This window comes from Delphinapterus leucas, chromosome 19 (genome assembly GCF_059928025.1).
Source record: "Delphinapterus leucas isolate spDelLeu-1000000601 "Yukka" chromosome 19, BTC_Dleu_Yukka2, whole genome shotgun sequence".
NCBI lineage: Eukaryota > Metazoa > Chordata > Mammalia > Artiodactyla > Monodontidae > Delphinapterus > Delphinapterus leucas.
Window position 1 is genome coordinate 49,724,131 of NC_143147.1, and position 15,447 is coordinate 49,739,577.

At 49.4% G+C, this 15,447-nt stretch overlaps 1 protein-coding gene and 1 pseudogene across 1 annotated transcript; one reads left to right on the forward strand and one right to left on the reverse strand.

Annotated features, from left to right (window-relative positions):
• Positions 1-9,262: 9,262 nt before the first annotated feature.
• On the reverse strand, positions 9,263-12,580 carry LOC111166283 (ribose-5-phosphate isomerase pseudogene; annotated as a pseudogene).
• A 1,598-nt stretch (positions 12,581-14,178) lies between these two features.
• On the forward strand, positions 14,179-15,110 carry LRRC3C (leucine rich repeat containing 3C). The gene has a single exon (XM_022557762.2). The coding sequence runs from the start codon at positions 14,256-14,258 to the stop codon at positions 15,018-15,020; it is 765 nt and encodes a 254-aa protein (XP_022413470.2). The 5' UTR covers positions 14,179-14,255; the 3' UTR covers positions 15,021-15,110.
• The last annotated feature ends 337 nt before the right edge of the window (positions 15,111-15,447 follow it).

Genomic DNA, 15,447 nt, shown 5'->3' on the forward strand with positions numbered 1-15,447 from the left:
TTTGGCTTTGGGTGGGAGGCTCTCGGATCTGCACTTTTCACCTCTGCATGCTCTAAAGGCAAGGGCACAGATTTTCCTGTCAGGTAGACTTAGCAGGCACTGCTTCACCAGCAGTGTCACCCTGGGCAAATAACTTGTCTTAATCTCCAATTCCATACCTGTGAAAACCTACCTCCGAGGTTGTGGGAATTCAGAAGAATGTATGTATAGCAACTGTTGCGTGGTAGGAAGCTGTTGCTGTAGGAGGTTGAACTAAACGACTCTTGAGGTCTCCTGGGTCACTCCCACTCTCCGTGTCACCAAGAGTGCCTTGTTTGAGGAGTTTCCAATCCCCTGACCCAGGTTCTAAGTCCACTCTATGCACAACAGGGCTGGAATAGCAGGGTCAGGTGATGTCATGACACGCCAATCTGACTGGCTGTAAACACACACTGAAGGTGAGGGGACAAAAAGGAGAATGCTGGCCCAGCAAACCTGGGGAGCACTCCTCTGTGACCTCACCCACCCCTCCTCAAGGGGGCTTCCAGGGAACAGCTGTCACAAAGCAGGAGTGGGGCCCCCAGAGGCACCTAGTGGGCACCAAGCAGGTGGATATCTGAACCACTCAGAGCAGAACAGGCAGCTTCTCGAATATTTCCAGGGCCAGTAGCCCAAGAGCTCTCAGCCCAAGACCTAAATGGTCACCCCAGAGTCTGAAAAATTTTTGCTGTGTCTTACGGAAGTTCCTACTGGTAGGGAGAGGCCCCTTTCCTTACAGTCAGCCTTGTGAAGAAATAAGCAAAAACTGAGTGTTGTCCTTTCCTTAGAAGCCTCCCCGGTATTGAGGAAAAAAAAAAAAAAAAATCTCTTGGGCTTCCCTGGTGGCGCAGTGGTTGAGAGTTTGCCTGCTGATGCAGGGGACACGGGTTCGTGCCCCGGTCCGGGAAGATCCCACATGCCACGGAGCGGCTGGGCCTGTGAGCCATGGCCGCTGAGCCTGCGCGTCCGGAGCCTGTGCTCCGCAACGGCAGAGGCCACAATAGTGAGGCCCGCATACAGGGAAAAAAAAAAAAAAAAAGTCTCTTATTTTTCCCAAAGTGAGCCTACTTGTCTCCTTCGACTTTTCTCTGGGATTCTTCCATCCTCCCCGAAGTTGATCAAGCTCTCTGATCTTCGCCAGTTTCCTCACTCTCTGTGAAGTTCAGTGACCCAGACTGGATCCATGTCTCAAATAAGGGTCTGACTAATGCATAGTCTTAACAGAAAGATTATTGGACATGCCATGCCCTATTAATAGCTCCTGTTATCAAGGGTTTGTTGTTTTTTATTTTTCACAACAGGAATGAACAGAGTACTGACTCACTCTAGGTTTGTGGTAAATTGTAGATCACTTTCTGCTTAATTTAGCCTGAGCCCCTGTCATCATCTTTCTCCTCTAGCTCTCTGCCTTCTTAATTATCATGTCTTCACCAAACATCCTTCAGCCTTGAATAGGCCTAAGTACTTAGAATGAGTGACAGCACTCTTGTGTGGTGCTGGGGATGCATAACCCCTTGGACAAACGCTTGGTGATCTGTGCCAAGAGGCTGAACGATTGTTCAGGCCTCAGAGCCATGATTCCATTTCTGGTAGCATATTCTAAGGAAGTACGTACCATGCACTATGTGTGAAGATCTTTAGTCCAACATTAGTTATAACAATGGAAAACTGAAAGCAACCCAAATGCCCAAGAAAAAAAATAATCGTACTATATCCATTGGGTGACATAGTAGGAAGCCATATAATAAGCAGTATAGGAAAATGTTTGCTAAGTTAGATGAAAAGATCAGGATACAAAATAGCATGAGCTGGGAGTTCCCTGGCGGCCCAGTGTTTAGGACTTGGGGCTGTCACTGCCATGGGCCCGGGCTCAATCCCTGGTCAGGGAACTAAGATCCCACAAGCCCTGCCCCACAGCACGGCCAAAAAAATATATATGTATATAGCCTGAGCATTCTCCAGGGGTGCAGTCAGCAAAATAAACACAATTCCCTCATTAACAAATAAATCGGAAGAAAAAAAGGAAAGGGAGAGACTTACACTTAAAAGAAATTAAGAAATCTGTCAACCAAAAGCCTTATCTGGGTCCTCATTCAAGCAAACCAACTTTTAAAACTATATATATTTTATTAAATTATTGAGGAAATTTGAATACTAATTATTCAAATTGATGATCTTAATGAAATATACATTTTAAGGCATGATATGGTACTGTGGTAATTTTTTCAATAAAAAACCTCGGGCTTCCCTGGTGGCGTAGTGGTTAAGAGTCCGCCTGCCAGTGCAGGGGACACGGGTTTTAGCCCTGGTCCAGGAAGATCCCACATGCTGCAGAGCAACTAAGCCCGTGAGCCACAACTACTGAGTCCGCGAGCCACAGCTACTGAGCCCGCGTGCCACCCTATTGAAGCCCCTGTGCTTAGAGCCTGTGCTCCACAACAAGGGAAGCCACCACGATGAGCAGCCTGTGCACCACAACGAAGAGCGGCGCCCGCTTGCCACAACTGGAGAGAGCCTGTGCACAGCAGCAAAGACCCAATGCAGTCAAAAATAAAATAAATACATTAAAAAATAATAATAATAAAATAAATAAATAACCTCCTTATCTTTTGGAGATAAATACTAAAATATGTGTGGATGAAATAATATGATGACTGGATTTGCTTCAAAATCATCTGGGCTGGGGATGGGGGAAGGGAATAAAAGAAACAAGTTGGGCCATGAGGTGATAATTATTGAAACTGGGGGAGGGGAACATGAGATTCTGTTTGAAATTGTCCATAATAAGTTTTTATAAACCTGCATATGCATTAACGATTATGATGAGACAAAATAGAGTAACACTGGTAAGATCCTGGCCCCAGACTGCCAGGGTTCAACTCCCATCTCCTGTAGTTACCAGCTGTGTGACCTTAGGCAAGTCACCGAACCTCTCTGTGCTGCAGTTCCTAAAAATGAAGGATGTTGATGATCATGGTGATACCCACCTCATGTTGTTGTGAAGATTAAATGGGTCATTAAGTGTGAAGCATTTAGAAAAATTCCTGGCACATAGCGAGTACTCTATATATGTATCAACTTTTGTTAATCCGTTCCACATTTGAGTGATATTTGAGCATCTACTTTACTAGGCTGTGGAAATTCAATAAAATAAAAACAGATCTTGTGTTAGGATGGAGGGTTTGGGGGTGATCTTTTTCATTCTCTAGTTTCAAACTTTGTGTAATGTGAGATTATTCGTTTTAAATTTTTTATGAAAACTGTTTGTGTTTTTAAAACAGAGTGAGTCACCTTTGCAGGCTCTCCCTGCCCTCTGGGAGCTCCTTAGTCTGCTCAAGTAGATGTGTTCCCAGCCTTGGGGTATTTCCATCTGGCAGGGTGGTGTGGCCTCTGCTTGCCACAGATACACTGTGTGGGCCAAGATAGCAAACACGGGCAGGGTAATAAGCTGGGAGTACATTCCTGGGGTGATGGCAGTGGTGGGAAGTGAGGAGGCGGGGCATCAAGAAACAGAGCCCCTTCTTCTGACTCCTGGGGGAATGAATGGCACCCCTCCATTCTTACCACCTCCTACTCCGCTCCAATTCATTCCTGCTACCCTCCGGCTCCCCACACCTCACCTCCCCACTTCCCGAAGGGGAGGTTTTGAGGTCACACCCAGAGCAAGTGCGACGAAGCAAGGAGCTGTTTATTTCATTGGCAGTTGTTTTTATTTGGGTGGGGGTACCATGGGCGTGTAGTGGCGGCAGAAGGGAGGGGGCAGTGATGCTGAGCAGACAGAGCACTGAGAGCTACCAAGCTGATGAGAAACAGGAGGAGGTGTCGGGACGGGCAGCATTGCCAGTGGGCACTCCGCTCTCCTCCCCTCGCCCAGCCCTGTGGTTAGCTATTTTGGGCTGCAGAGGGAAAGAGTCAAGCCTGCCAGGGCCTCCAGGGCCAGAGCCAAGGCCAGAGAACCAGAACCTCCCTCTGGGAACCAAGAGCGGCCTGTTCTTTAGGAACCCCTCAATCTGCATATTCTCTGATACAGACAATTGAGATTTTCTCTCATGAAATAAAACCAGTTTAGAAAACTGTAAATATTACAGATCAAAAGGGCAATGGATATAAAAACAGTAGCTTCAGGAAAAGCTCCCCTCACATCCTTCCAATCGCATTACTACCCTTAGCAGGCCTCACCTCTTTAGAAATTCTGGGCGGTCACTGCCCCAGATCAGCTTCCTCCTCTTCCTAACACAGCTCCTCCTTCAGTGACAATCACAGCCAACATTATGAGCGTTTGCTGTGTTCCAGGCACTGGGCAAAGGCTTTTACGTACATAAGCTCTCTTAAGCTTTAAAACGGCCCTGCAAAGTAAGTGTTTTTATTGTCTCCACTTTACAAATGAGGAAACTGCCGCACAGTGAGTTTAAATATTTTGCTGAGGGTCACACAACTAGCAGTGGCATTTCTCCCCAAAGTCAATCCTGGACACAAACACTCCTCCAACCATGAGTCCCTCATGTTTCCACAGGTGCCTCGTAAAGACTTCTCTCCTGGGCTTCCCTGGTGGCGCAGTGGTTGAGAATCTGCCTGCTAATGCGGGGGACACGGGTTCGAGCCCTGGTCTGGGAAGATCCCACATGCCGCGGAGCGGCTGGGCCCGTGAGCCGCAACTACTGAGCCTGCGCGTCTGGAGCCTGTGCTCCGCAACAAGAGAGGCCGCGATAGTGAGAGGCCCGCGCACCGCGATGAAGAGTGGCCCCCGCTCGCCCCAACTAGAGAAAGCCCTCACACAGAATCGAAGACCCAACACAGTCAAAAATTAAAAAAAATAAGTAAATAAATAAATAATATTAAAAAAAAAAAAGACTTCTCTCCTACACTGAGGGTGCTGTATTTAAGTTACCTGTTACACATCCGCTTCCCCTGGAGGCTGCCTGCTTCATATTTCTTACTCATATTTGCATTTCCTGCATATACTGAGTCCTCAGTGAACATTAGCTGAAGGAGGTAATAGACCCATACATCCCAAACTACAGTCACACCAAGCCCCTAACCATTCTCAGAACACACCTTACTCTTTCTTGCTCGTGTCTCAGCCTACAATGCCTTTGTCCATCTGGTAGACTCCTACTTGTCCCGCAAGGCCACCCCTCACCTGTCACCTTCTCTGTGAAGCCTTCCCCAACTGTCCAAACAGAATCCACTGCTTCTCCTCTAGGCTCCTCCGACACCTGCAAACACCTCAACTAGAGCCCACCCTAGGCTATCAGGGGGCTGTGTTTGTGCTCACATCCATCTTCACCATTGTCTGGGGGCTGTCCTACTTCTCTCTGCATCCCCAGTGCCTAAGAAGCCCGGGAGGTGTGCGTTGAACAAATGAGAGAGTACATCGGAGGATGGGAGCAGGAGGTGTATACACCCATGTCAGTTTCCGCAAGGAACAGGAATGGCAGAGGCCTTTGCTGCCCCTCCAGCCCACACTGCCTAGGACACTGACGTTAGATGGGTCCCTGGCTGACATGATGGGTAAAGTAGCCAGCCCTCCTGCTTTCCTTTTGACCCCCCTCTACCCATGCTGGATCTTCCAACGTCGGGCAGATAGGGTCCTAGAAGCCTGCTGAACTTCCTTCCAAGGTCACATCTTTGGGGCATGGAGTTACTCCCCTTGGAGGAAGGAGTTGTGACTCAGTCAGCCCAGGGTGGGGGCCTGAAGGACCTACTTTCTGGGACCCTGAACTTGGGAGCCAGGCCCTGACGTGCCTCAGCCTCTTCCCTGTCCCACCATCATAGACACATTGAACGTCAGGCTGGCAGGGATCTCAGAGGCCATGAGGTCCAGAGAATCGAAGGCCCAAGGGAATTGGGAAGGGATGTGCCCAGTGGCACAAATGTCTGATGATCTTGGGCTCCACCAGGCATAGCTCCTTCAGTCCCATGCTCTGGCGTCCACCCAGGCCCTCATCACCTCCCACCTGGACTGTTGCAGTAACTGGTCTCTCTTCCACCAATACATCCCTCACACAGCCAGCAACGTGATCCAAATATCAAAGGTAATTTTAAAACCCTTCAATCGGGCTTCCCTGGTGGCGCAGAGCCCATGCTCTGCAACGGGAGAAGCCACTGCAGTGAGAAGCCTGCACGCAGCAACAAAGACCCAATGCAGTCAAAAATAAATAAATAAATTTATTAAAAAAAAATAACCGTCAATCCATCAGCCATAGAACCAAGTCCTAAATCTTACATGGTGTATAAGACCACAAGGATCTGGTCCCTTTCCACTTTAACTGCAGCCTTTGACACCACCCCTTCTGCTCTACTGTCTAGGAGAAGCCAAGCCTTCTCATGCTCCCTTGACCCTGCACATACTCTGCTGCTTCATCTGATGAACCGAGCCTTAAAGACCCAGCTCAAATGCTACTCCTTGGTAAAGCCTTCCCTAACATCCTGGAAAAGTTAGTGTATCAGGTAGGAATGCTCTCAGTTAAAAGCAACAGAAAACCCAAGCAAAGGAATTTTTGTGACCCTAGGTTGCCATCAGAATCTCTTAAGGATCTTTAAAAAGTCCCATCACTGTACACATGCCAGATCAATTTAATCAGAATCTCTGAGGTGGACCCAGGCATCCGTAATTTTCAAAACCTCCCATATTCAAATGTGCAGCCAAGTTGAGAAGCACTGAAAGAAGCAGGAGATTATTTTTCTCACATAGTGAGTCCAGAGGTGGGCAGTTGCCTGTGTCGGTTGAGCAGCTCAGCAATATCCAGGCCAATGTCTCAGTGATACGCTTCACCTTTCCTTTCGGCTTTGCTGCCTCAAGGTCACAAAAGACTGTAGTTGACCCTTCAAAGCCTGAAGAAAGCTGTACGGAGAAGGGGAGGGCCCAAACCACCCTCTTTTATGAGCAAATCAAAGACTGTCCTAGAAACCCCTTTAGCAGACTTCTGTTTAGACGTCATTGATCACAGTGGACCACGCCCAGCTGCCAAGGTGTCTGGGAAAGTGGACGAGATTTCTGACAAACTGAGAGGACCAATCAATCAGCTCTGTCATGAGGGACGGAGCACATTGCTACTCCCAAAACAGTGTGTGTTATCAAGGAAGGCGCTTGAGAATGGATACTGGAGGGTGGCGGAATACATCACCCCAGGGGCTTCCCTGGCGGCGCAGTGGTTAAGAAGCCGCCTGCCAATGCAGGGGACACAGGTTCGAGCCCTGGTCGGGGAAGATCCTATACCCCGCGGAGCAACTAAACCCGTGTGCTACAACTACTGCAAGCCCACGCACCTAGAGCCCGTGCTCCACAACAAGAGAAGCCACTGCAGTGAGAAGCCCACGCGCAGCAACAAAGAGTAGCCCCCGCTCTCCGTAACTAGAGAAAAGCCCACGCGCAGCAACGAAGACCCAACACAGCCAAAAATAAAATAAATTTATTCAAAAAAAAATACACCACCTCAAAATATGCCACTTGGGCTTAAGGATTATTTTGAGCAGATGCAAGAAGAGCATTCTAATCTCCCCTTTTCTTCCAGAAAACGGGAGACCAAACCCCCATGTGAAAGATGCCCTCCCTGTATGGGGAGAAAAGAAACATTTTTCAATGGAGAATCAAAGCCAAGAGAATTCTGTACAAACAGGTCTTGTTAAAATAGTTTTTCCCTTCCTTTAAGCTCCCCGTATATTTTAGTCACTTCGCTACAATCACTGCTCTTTATTCAACCTAGTATAAAAGTATTAATGTTTTACCACTTCCCTAGGTCTTCATTTCCTTATGAGGGCTCCCGTGTCATTAATATAAATTTTTTAAAAAATGTTTTAATTGAAGTATAGTTGATTGTTTTTTTGGCCGCGCCACACACCTTGCAGCATCTTAGTTCCCCGACCAGGGATGGAACCCGGGCCCCCCTGCAGTGGAAACGCAGAGTCCTAACCACTGGACCGCCAGGGAAGTCCCATTGAAGTCAAGTTGATTTACAGTGTTTCAGGTGCACAGCAAAGTGAATCAGTTACACACACAGTAGGACTTTACAGTAGGACCTTGTTGTTTATCTTTTTTGTATATAGTAATGTGTATCTGTTAGTCCCAAATCCCCAATTTATCCCTCCCCCTCCAAGACATATAAATGTGTACGCTTTTCTACTGTTCATCTGTTTTATGGTACTTTAACTCCCAAGCCCACCTGAAAAGCCCTAATTGGGTAGAGGTTAAAATGTCGCCCCCCCCTCCCCCGACAACACCAGCAGATTCTGCCACAGTGACTTAACCTCTCTCTGGGCTTCACAGCTCTGGGCTTCACACATTGGCTCTGGCAGACATCACATTAAAGGCACTGTGCAGACGTGTGTCCACACGTCCATGTCTCCCTCTAGACTGGCAGTTCTTTTTTTTTTATTCTTTCAAAATGGCACCACACTGTTTTATTTCAGCCCTCAAACAACATAAAGAGGTAACAACTTCTGATGCCATGCAACTAACAATAAAGGAACAAAAAATTTTTTATTTATTTATTTATTTTTTTAAAACATCTTTATTGGGGTATAATTGCTTTACATATTTTATTTTTTTTATTGGAGTATAATTACTTTACGATGTTGTGTTAGTTTCTGCTGTAGAACAAAGTGAATCAGCTATATGTATGTATATATATATCCCCTCCCTCTTGGACCTCCCTCCTCCCATCCCACCCCTCTAGGTCATCACAGAACATCGAGCTGATCTCCCTGTGCTATACAGTAGTTTCCCACTAGCTATCTATTTTACACATGGTAATGTATATATGTCAATGCTACTCCCTCAATTCGTCCCACCCTCACCATCACCCCCTGTGTCCACAAGTCCGTTCTCTACCTCTGCATCTCTTTTCCTGCCCCGCAAATAGGTTCATCTATACCATTTTTCTAGGTTCCACATATATGCGTTAATATACGATATTTGTTTTTCTCTTTCTGACTTACTGCACTCTGTATGACAGACCCTAGATTCATCCACATCGCTACAAATGACCCAACTTCTTTCCTTTCTATGGCTGAGTAATAAGGGAACGAAAAACATATTAACAACAAAAACACAGTCTTTGAAAGGCTGCTCACAGCAGTAGGTTGGCAGCAGTGGCAAGTATTCCTGGCCAATGGCTTCCAACAAGAGGGGTCTGAACGAACCCCCTCATCTCAGCAAAAGAGCTCCCACATTTTCCCTCGATAGTTTACACACTCTGCATCACGAGTGCCACGCCACTACACTCACCAGACTTTTGTAATTCACATCTTAAAACATGTTGTGCGTAATCGCAACAAAAACTGAAAACAAAACAGTGTGGCAGAAAAGTAAACAAATCCAGTGTTTCCAGTAAGGCATCAGGGAATCACTGCTGGCTGCGCCCTTCATTTCACCAATTTAAAGAAAAGTTTGATTTACATCTCTCAGCAAACCCAATATTCAGAAGCTTAACCAGCAGCCTCAAGTTAAAAGTTTAAAAGACAGTCCTCCTTTCTTTTGGTAAATGGTTCATATACAACATGAAATCAAGTTCTACTTTATAAAAAAAACTGAGTATTTTAACAGCAAAAATATATATGTTTGTTTGTATTTCTCTTTTTAAAAAAGACATTTAATAACAATAACTCAGAGGACAGGATTTAACCTTCAACCCCCCACCCTGCCAAGCTGTCTACATGGCACAGATACTTTAAGGCAAAGGCTCCTGGAGAGGCATGTCCGCCTCGGCGGTGGGCTGGGGACGTGAGGGGAACACACTCCACTCCTGCAGGGCCACTTTAGAAAGGCTTCTCCCTCATGTTCACCGAGCCATCCTGCTTCCCAAAGTAGACTCTCTCCGCCATGCTGATCAACAGGCCCGTGTCCACCACACCTGGGATCATTTTGATAGCTGTGTTCCCTTCACTCCATTTGTGGACGCCGTCAAACTTCCAGTCCAGGATAAAATTCCCATTACTGTAAGTCCCCTACATACGAACCTTCAAGTTGCGAACTTTCAAAGATGCGAACGTGCGTTCACATGTCCAGTCACGCAAGTTAGTTCACATGTCTGGCGCACATTGTCACATGCGTGCATCCTTTGCAAGTTGCTGTGCTTTTGTGTACTTTACTGTACAGTGCTGTTGCTATGCAACATGAGGAGCTCACTAATGAAGACCTGGTGGAATTGGAGGCCCAGAGAAAGGACAAAGAGAGACAAGAGGAAGAAGTACCTAAAGAACCGAAGAGAGTCGGGATGCAAGAAATGGCAAGGGGATTTTTTTTATTTGAGGAGGCACTGTTAGTTTTGAAGCACAAGACCCGAATGTAGAAAGGTTCACGAAGGTTGCAGCTGCCGTTCAGGATGCAATCCAGTGCTACCATGTCATCTATGATGAGAAAAAAAGAGCTACTACCCAGACATCACTGGATCATTTTTTCAAGAGGGTAGATAGAATTGAATCCAGCAAGGAATCAGAACCTGTGCCATCGACATCAGGCATGAGTGGAATTGCAGCTTGCCTTCCGTCTCCTATTGTTGATCCTTCAGCTCTACCATCTCCCACCTCCTCTCCCTCCTCCAGTCTGTAACTCTTCTTGCTTGTTCACTCGATGCAGCCCCTGTATGCCAGCTGTTGTACCATACTACTGTACTTTTCAAGGTATTGTACTGTAAGATTAAAAACGTTTTCTTTAATTTTTGTGTTTGTTTTTTATGTATTATTTGTATGAAAGTATTATAAACCTATTACAGTACAGTACTATATAGCCGATTGTGTTAATTGGTACCTAGGCTAACTTTGTTGGACTTATGAACAAATTGGACATATGAATGCGTTCTCAGAACGGAACTCATTCATATGAGTTCTGTTCATATGGATAACAGGGGACTCACTGTTATCCATCACCAAGGGATCTGCCTTGTTGATGGCCATTCGAAGTTCAATCACGCCCCCAAACTTCTGGGTCACAGCTCGGCTCACTGGGACATAGGCCATCGGGATGACCTTGATGGGGGTTCCCCTTGTGCTACTGATTCCCTGAGGTTCTTTGAATCTTTCCTGAAATTGGTGATCACGATGAAGCAACTGGCATTGCCAGCCACAATTTTCTCCTGAGTCAGGCAGCCTCTACTGCCCTTGATGAGATTGAGATCAACATCTACTTCATCAGCACCATCGATGGTGAGGTCAGTCTCTGGGTGTCGGTCCAGGTCACCGAGAGTTCAGCCATACTGCAGGATGAGCTGACAGGCCTGGAAGGAAGTGGGAATACAGACGGGGTTCAGATTCTCTTGTTTCACCCTTTCAGCTATTTGCTGCACAGCGTGGACAACTGTAGAACCATTCCCAATTCCCAGCACTTGGTTATTCCTCACGTGGTTCTCCACCACTGCATGGCCTGCCAGCTTCTTGGCCTCCTCAGCCTTGGACGTGACGGAGGGGGCCAGGCAGATGCTGTTAGCATCCCCGCCACCAGTACTTGTCTAGACCGGCAGTTCTTAACTCAGGCTGCACGTTAGAAATACCTGGGGAGCTTTTTAAAATGCACCAGGGCCTAGACCCCACCCACAGAGATTTTAACTAAATTGGTCCAGGTAAACCCAAGCATAACTAATTTTAGAAGCTCCCCCAAGTGATTCTAATGTGCAGACTGGGTGAACCACTGGGTTAACCACAGCCATCTGAGACCCTCAGAACAGGGGCTAAATCTTGAGCACAGTACTACTTATAACATGGGGCTCACAGGAAACCCTCACTGAACGAATGGATGAATGAATGAATGGCAGGGAAGAACTTCTGCTCCGACCTTGTCAACCCCCAGTCTGCACTGTGCACAGTCCTGAGTGTGGTTCCTCCCTCCTCTCTGTTCTCCCTTCTCTACTGAGCACTGCACTTAACCACCCTCAGTGCACCACGTCCATGAGCCAGCTGGACCCTCCTAGGTGAGCAGACTTCCTACTTCTCCAGCAGCTGCTGGGCTGGAAACCCCAGTCCCACTCTTTCCTGGTAGCTGGCCTAGTCGGAGAAGGAGATAAGTCACCTCTTGTGCCTTAGTTAAAGTCCCTGCCCAGTGTGACGCGAGAGCAGTGGGAGGGGTAGGCTTCCATGTGCTTCCTCTTCTGCTTTCAGGTCCAATCCCAAAATGGACTCCCAAGTATTCAGTGGCGGAGTGCCTGGCCTAACTAACAAGCAACCACAGACAAAATGTTCACTTCTCCTGCCCAGATGTAAAAAGTGTGTCTTATCTGATTCCTTGGACAAATGGGAGTCTGAGAAGTGACCCTGTTGATGTCACCAGAATGAGTCAGTGGTAAATACATGCCCACAGATAACATCATCCAGTATCCTACCCTCTGATTCTGGCTTCCATCACGCGTCTGAAATTGCTCGTCCAAAGGTCACCTAGAGGGCCAGCTTCAGCGGCCTGCGACCTGTGCAGTCCCACAGGGCCTCACGCCCTGCATTCAGAAGGGCCCTGCACCTGGTTTTACGATGTGCTGTTGTTGCTGTCTTGAAATTCTTAACAGTTTTGAATAAAGGAGCCCCACATTTTCATTTTGCACTGGGCCCTCACTTCTGTTGTCGGATCCTGGTCACCCATAGCCTCTTACAAAATCCAGCAAGGTTTTCCTTCTCAGAAAGGTCTCCACAGCGTATGACCTCAGTCTCCTTTGTGCAAATCTCTGTGACACCCAGTTTTCTGTTCCCTTCCCTTACATTAAAAAAGGGTGGTGTGATGGGGTGGCATGGATGCACGTGATGGCAGGGATCAAAAGACCCTGGGGAATAAGTCGTACAAGCCCTCCTTGGCTCCCGGGCCTGAAGGAGAGTTAACAGTACCAACTTGGGAGCTCAAGGCCCCAGCAAACTAAGAGAATCTGAGTCAGCTCCAATCCAGAACAGAAAATCAGCGTGAAAACTTGTAGATGACCGTATTGGACTTCAGAAACCTTGAAGAACCCCTTCCAACTCCTTGAGGGGCCGTCTTCCAACAGTGCAGGGAACTAACGCAGCGCCCCCTGCCAGGCAAGGAGGTCGGGTACCCTGCGAGGGGCCAGGAGATGAGGTCCTCTGCAGAGAGAGACAAGTTTTCCAAGGAAAAGGCTGAGGAAAGTTTGTTCACCATGGGAGACGGTGCACTGTAGGAGGGCAGAAGGGAGGTATGGAGCTGAAGGGAGATGAGTTCAGGAGACAGTGGATGTGAGAGGGGGCCCACCCCAGTTCTGCCCCCCAAGCCTGCCAAGCAGGGATCCCTCTGCTCAGCCAGGCTCTGGGCAGAGGGCAGAGGTTCTAAGAGGCAGAGTTTCAGCCCCGGCTGGGAGAGGAAGGATGGAGGATAGCATGTAAAGGCCTTGGAAGGGGAACCTGAGGCAGGGAATGGAATTGGGGCCCAGTCTTCCCAAGGCAGAGCTCATCAGGGTCCGGGATCTGCCCTCTCTTGGCATCGCCTGGCCAGGCCATGGCTCAGGTATCTGACACCTGGGGCCTGGAGTCATATGCCAGGAAACCCAACACTCTTGGGCCCCAGCCCCCAACTTCCAGCAGCTACAAGCGAGCGAGCAAGGCTTCTGGAGGAGGAACCGGGTCTCCAGAGCCGAGCAGCAGGGAGGCTACTTCCGGGGAGACGGCAGCGCAGGAGAAGGCTCTCCCACCAACAGGGGTGAGAGGCTGGGAGGAGGAAGGAGAGGACAGGGAGGAAGAGTGGGGCGGAGAGGACAAAGCCGGGACGGGCAGAGGGGCGGACGTTCCAGGAGAAAGGGTGAACGGGTACGGAAGCTGGGGCCTGAATCACCTAGCCTAGCTGGATGCTGCAAAGCCCTGTTGCTGATCGGGCTCTCTGGGGCCTACCTGGCCCACCTGGCAGCCATCCAGGTAGGCTGGCAGGAAAAGCCTGTATTCCAATGAAGGAAATCAATACATGAGCAGAAGCAGACACTGAGAAGCCCCTAGACCCAGAATGACCAGTAGGGCTTTGGACCAAGAGACTTCATAGATTAGCCTTCCAGAATCAAAGAACCCTAGAAGAGTCTCAGGCCCAGGGGACCCTCTACTCAAAGGGCCCAATAAGGAGTCTTGGACCCCAAAGAAGCAAAAAAGCCACCCAGGCCTGAGGAGAGCTCCCAAAGGAGAGGCCTCGGCCCAAAAGGAATCCACAGGGGGACTTCAGGAAGAGAATGCTGGCCGTGGGAATGGAATTCTCTGGATTCATTGTTCATTTACGGGGCTTTTTCTTCCCCAGATCCTACTTCACTCCAGGACTATGCCAATCTGTGGCCATGCTCCCACCAGCTGGTCACCTCCTGTCCCTGCTGCTGGTGATAGGCACAGGGGGGACTGCGCCCAGCCCCCGGCTGGCTCCCCAGGGCTGCTACGTGGCAGAAGAAGCTGGGGAGCGGACATTCCGCTGCAGCCAGGCAGGCCTGAGGGCTGTGCCCACCGGCATCCCTAACGACACCCGCAAGCTCTACCTGGATGCCAACCAGCTGGCGTCCGTGCCGGCTGGGGCCTTCCAGCACCTGCCTGTCCTGGAGGAGCTGGATCTATCCCATAATGTCCTTGCCCACGTCTCAGGGGCCGCTTTCCAGGGCCTGGCGGGGACGCTGCGCCACCTCGACCTCTCTGCCAACCAGCTGGCCTCGGTGCCCGTGGAGGCCTTTGTGGGGCTGCAGATCCAAGTGAATCTGTCTGCCAACCCGTGGCGCTGCGACTGTGCCCTGCAGGAGGTGCTTCAGCGGGTGAGGCTGGCACCAGGCACTGAGACGGGCATCGTCTGTGGCCCGGGAGCCCGATCAGACCTCGTGGGGCAGGAGTTCCTGCCGTTGGTCGAGGAGGAAGAGCTGTGTGGGACGGGGCAGGGTGGGGCCCGGCACAGCACCGACGTGGCCCTGCTGGTCACCATGGGGGGCTGGCTGGTGCTGGTGGTGGCTTATCTGGCCCAGTACGTGTGGGAGAACCGGGATGGGACCCGACGTCCCCTCAAGCGGGCCCCCGCGCTGCCTGTGCACTCTGAGGACTCCTCTACCCTCAGTACCATGGTCTGATGACCAGGGCTACTCTTCCGACCCTGCACCCCACACCCCTGCTCCTATGCCCTCTCCTCTCCTCCCACCCCCTCTGCCTCCTCTGCAGCCCCTTCCCACCCCCAATTCCACCTCCTTCCTCCTCTGTCTCCCCGAAACACCTGATCTCTCTCACTCCACCAGCACCATCTTTGGTGCCTGGGAGTTTTGATGCCGACTCTGGGTCCGGGTTGTGCTAGACTCAGACCCAGAGCTTCTAAGTCCACAGTTATGGGGGGACCCCAGAACAGAGAACGGTGGTAGATGGTCACGTATGCCCACTTGGAGGTAGGAGCAGGCAGCTTGAGAGCGTGGCGGAGGTGATCTCAAAGCCTGCGCCGTACGGATGTTTGAACTGACTCTGCAAGAATGACGGGGGCTTTGGGCAGAAGAGGGAGGCCCCCAGCTG

What these genes read in the sequence shown, in the direction of transcription:
- LRRC3C (XM_022557762.2), top strand. Translation starts at nt 14,256, where the DNA reads ATGCTCCCACCAGCTGGTCACCTCCTGTCCCTGCTGCTGGTGATAGGC.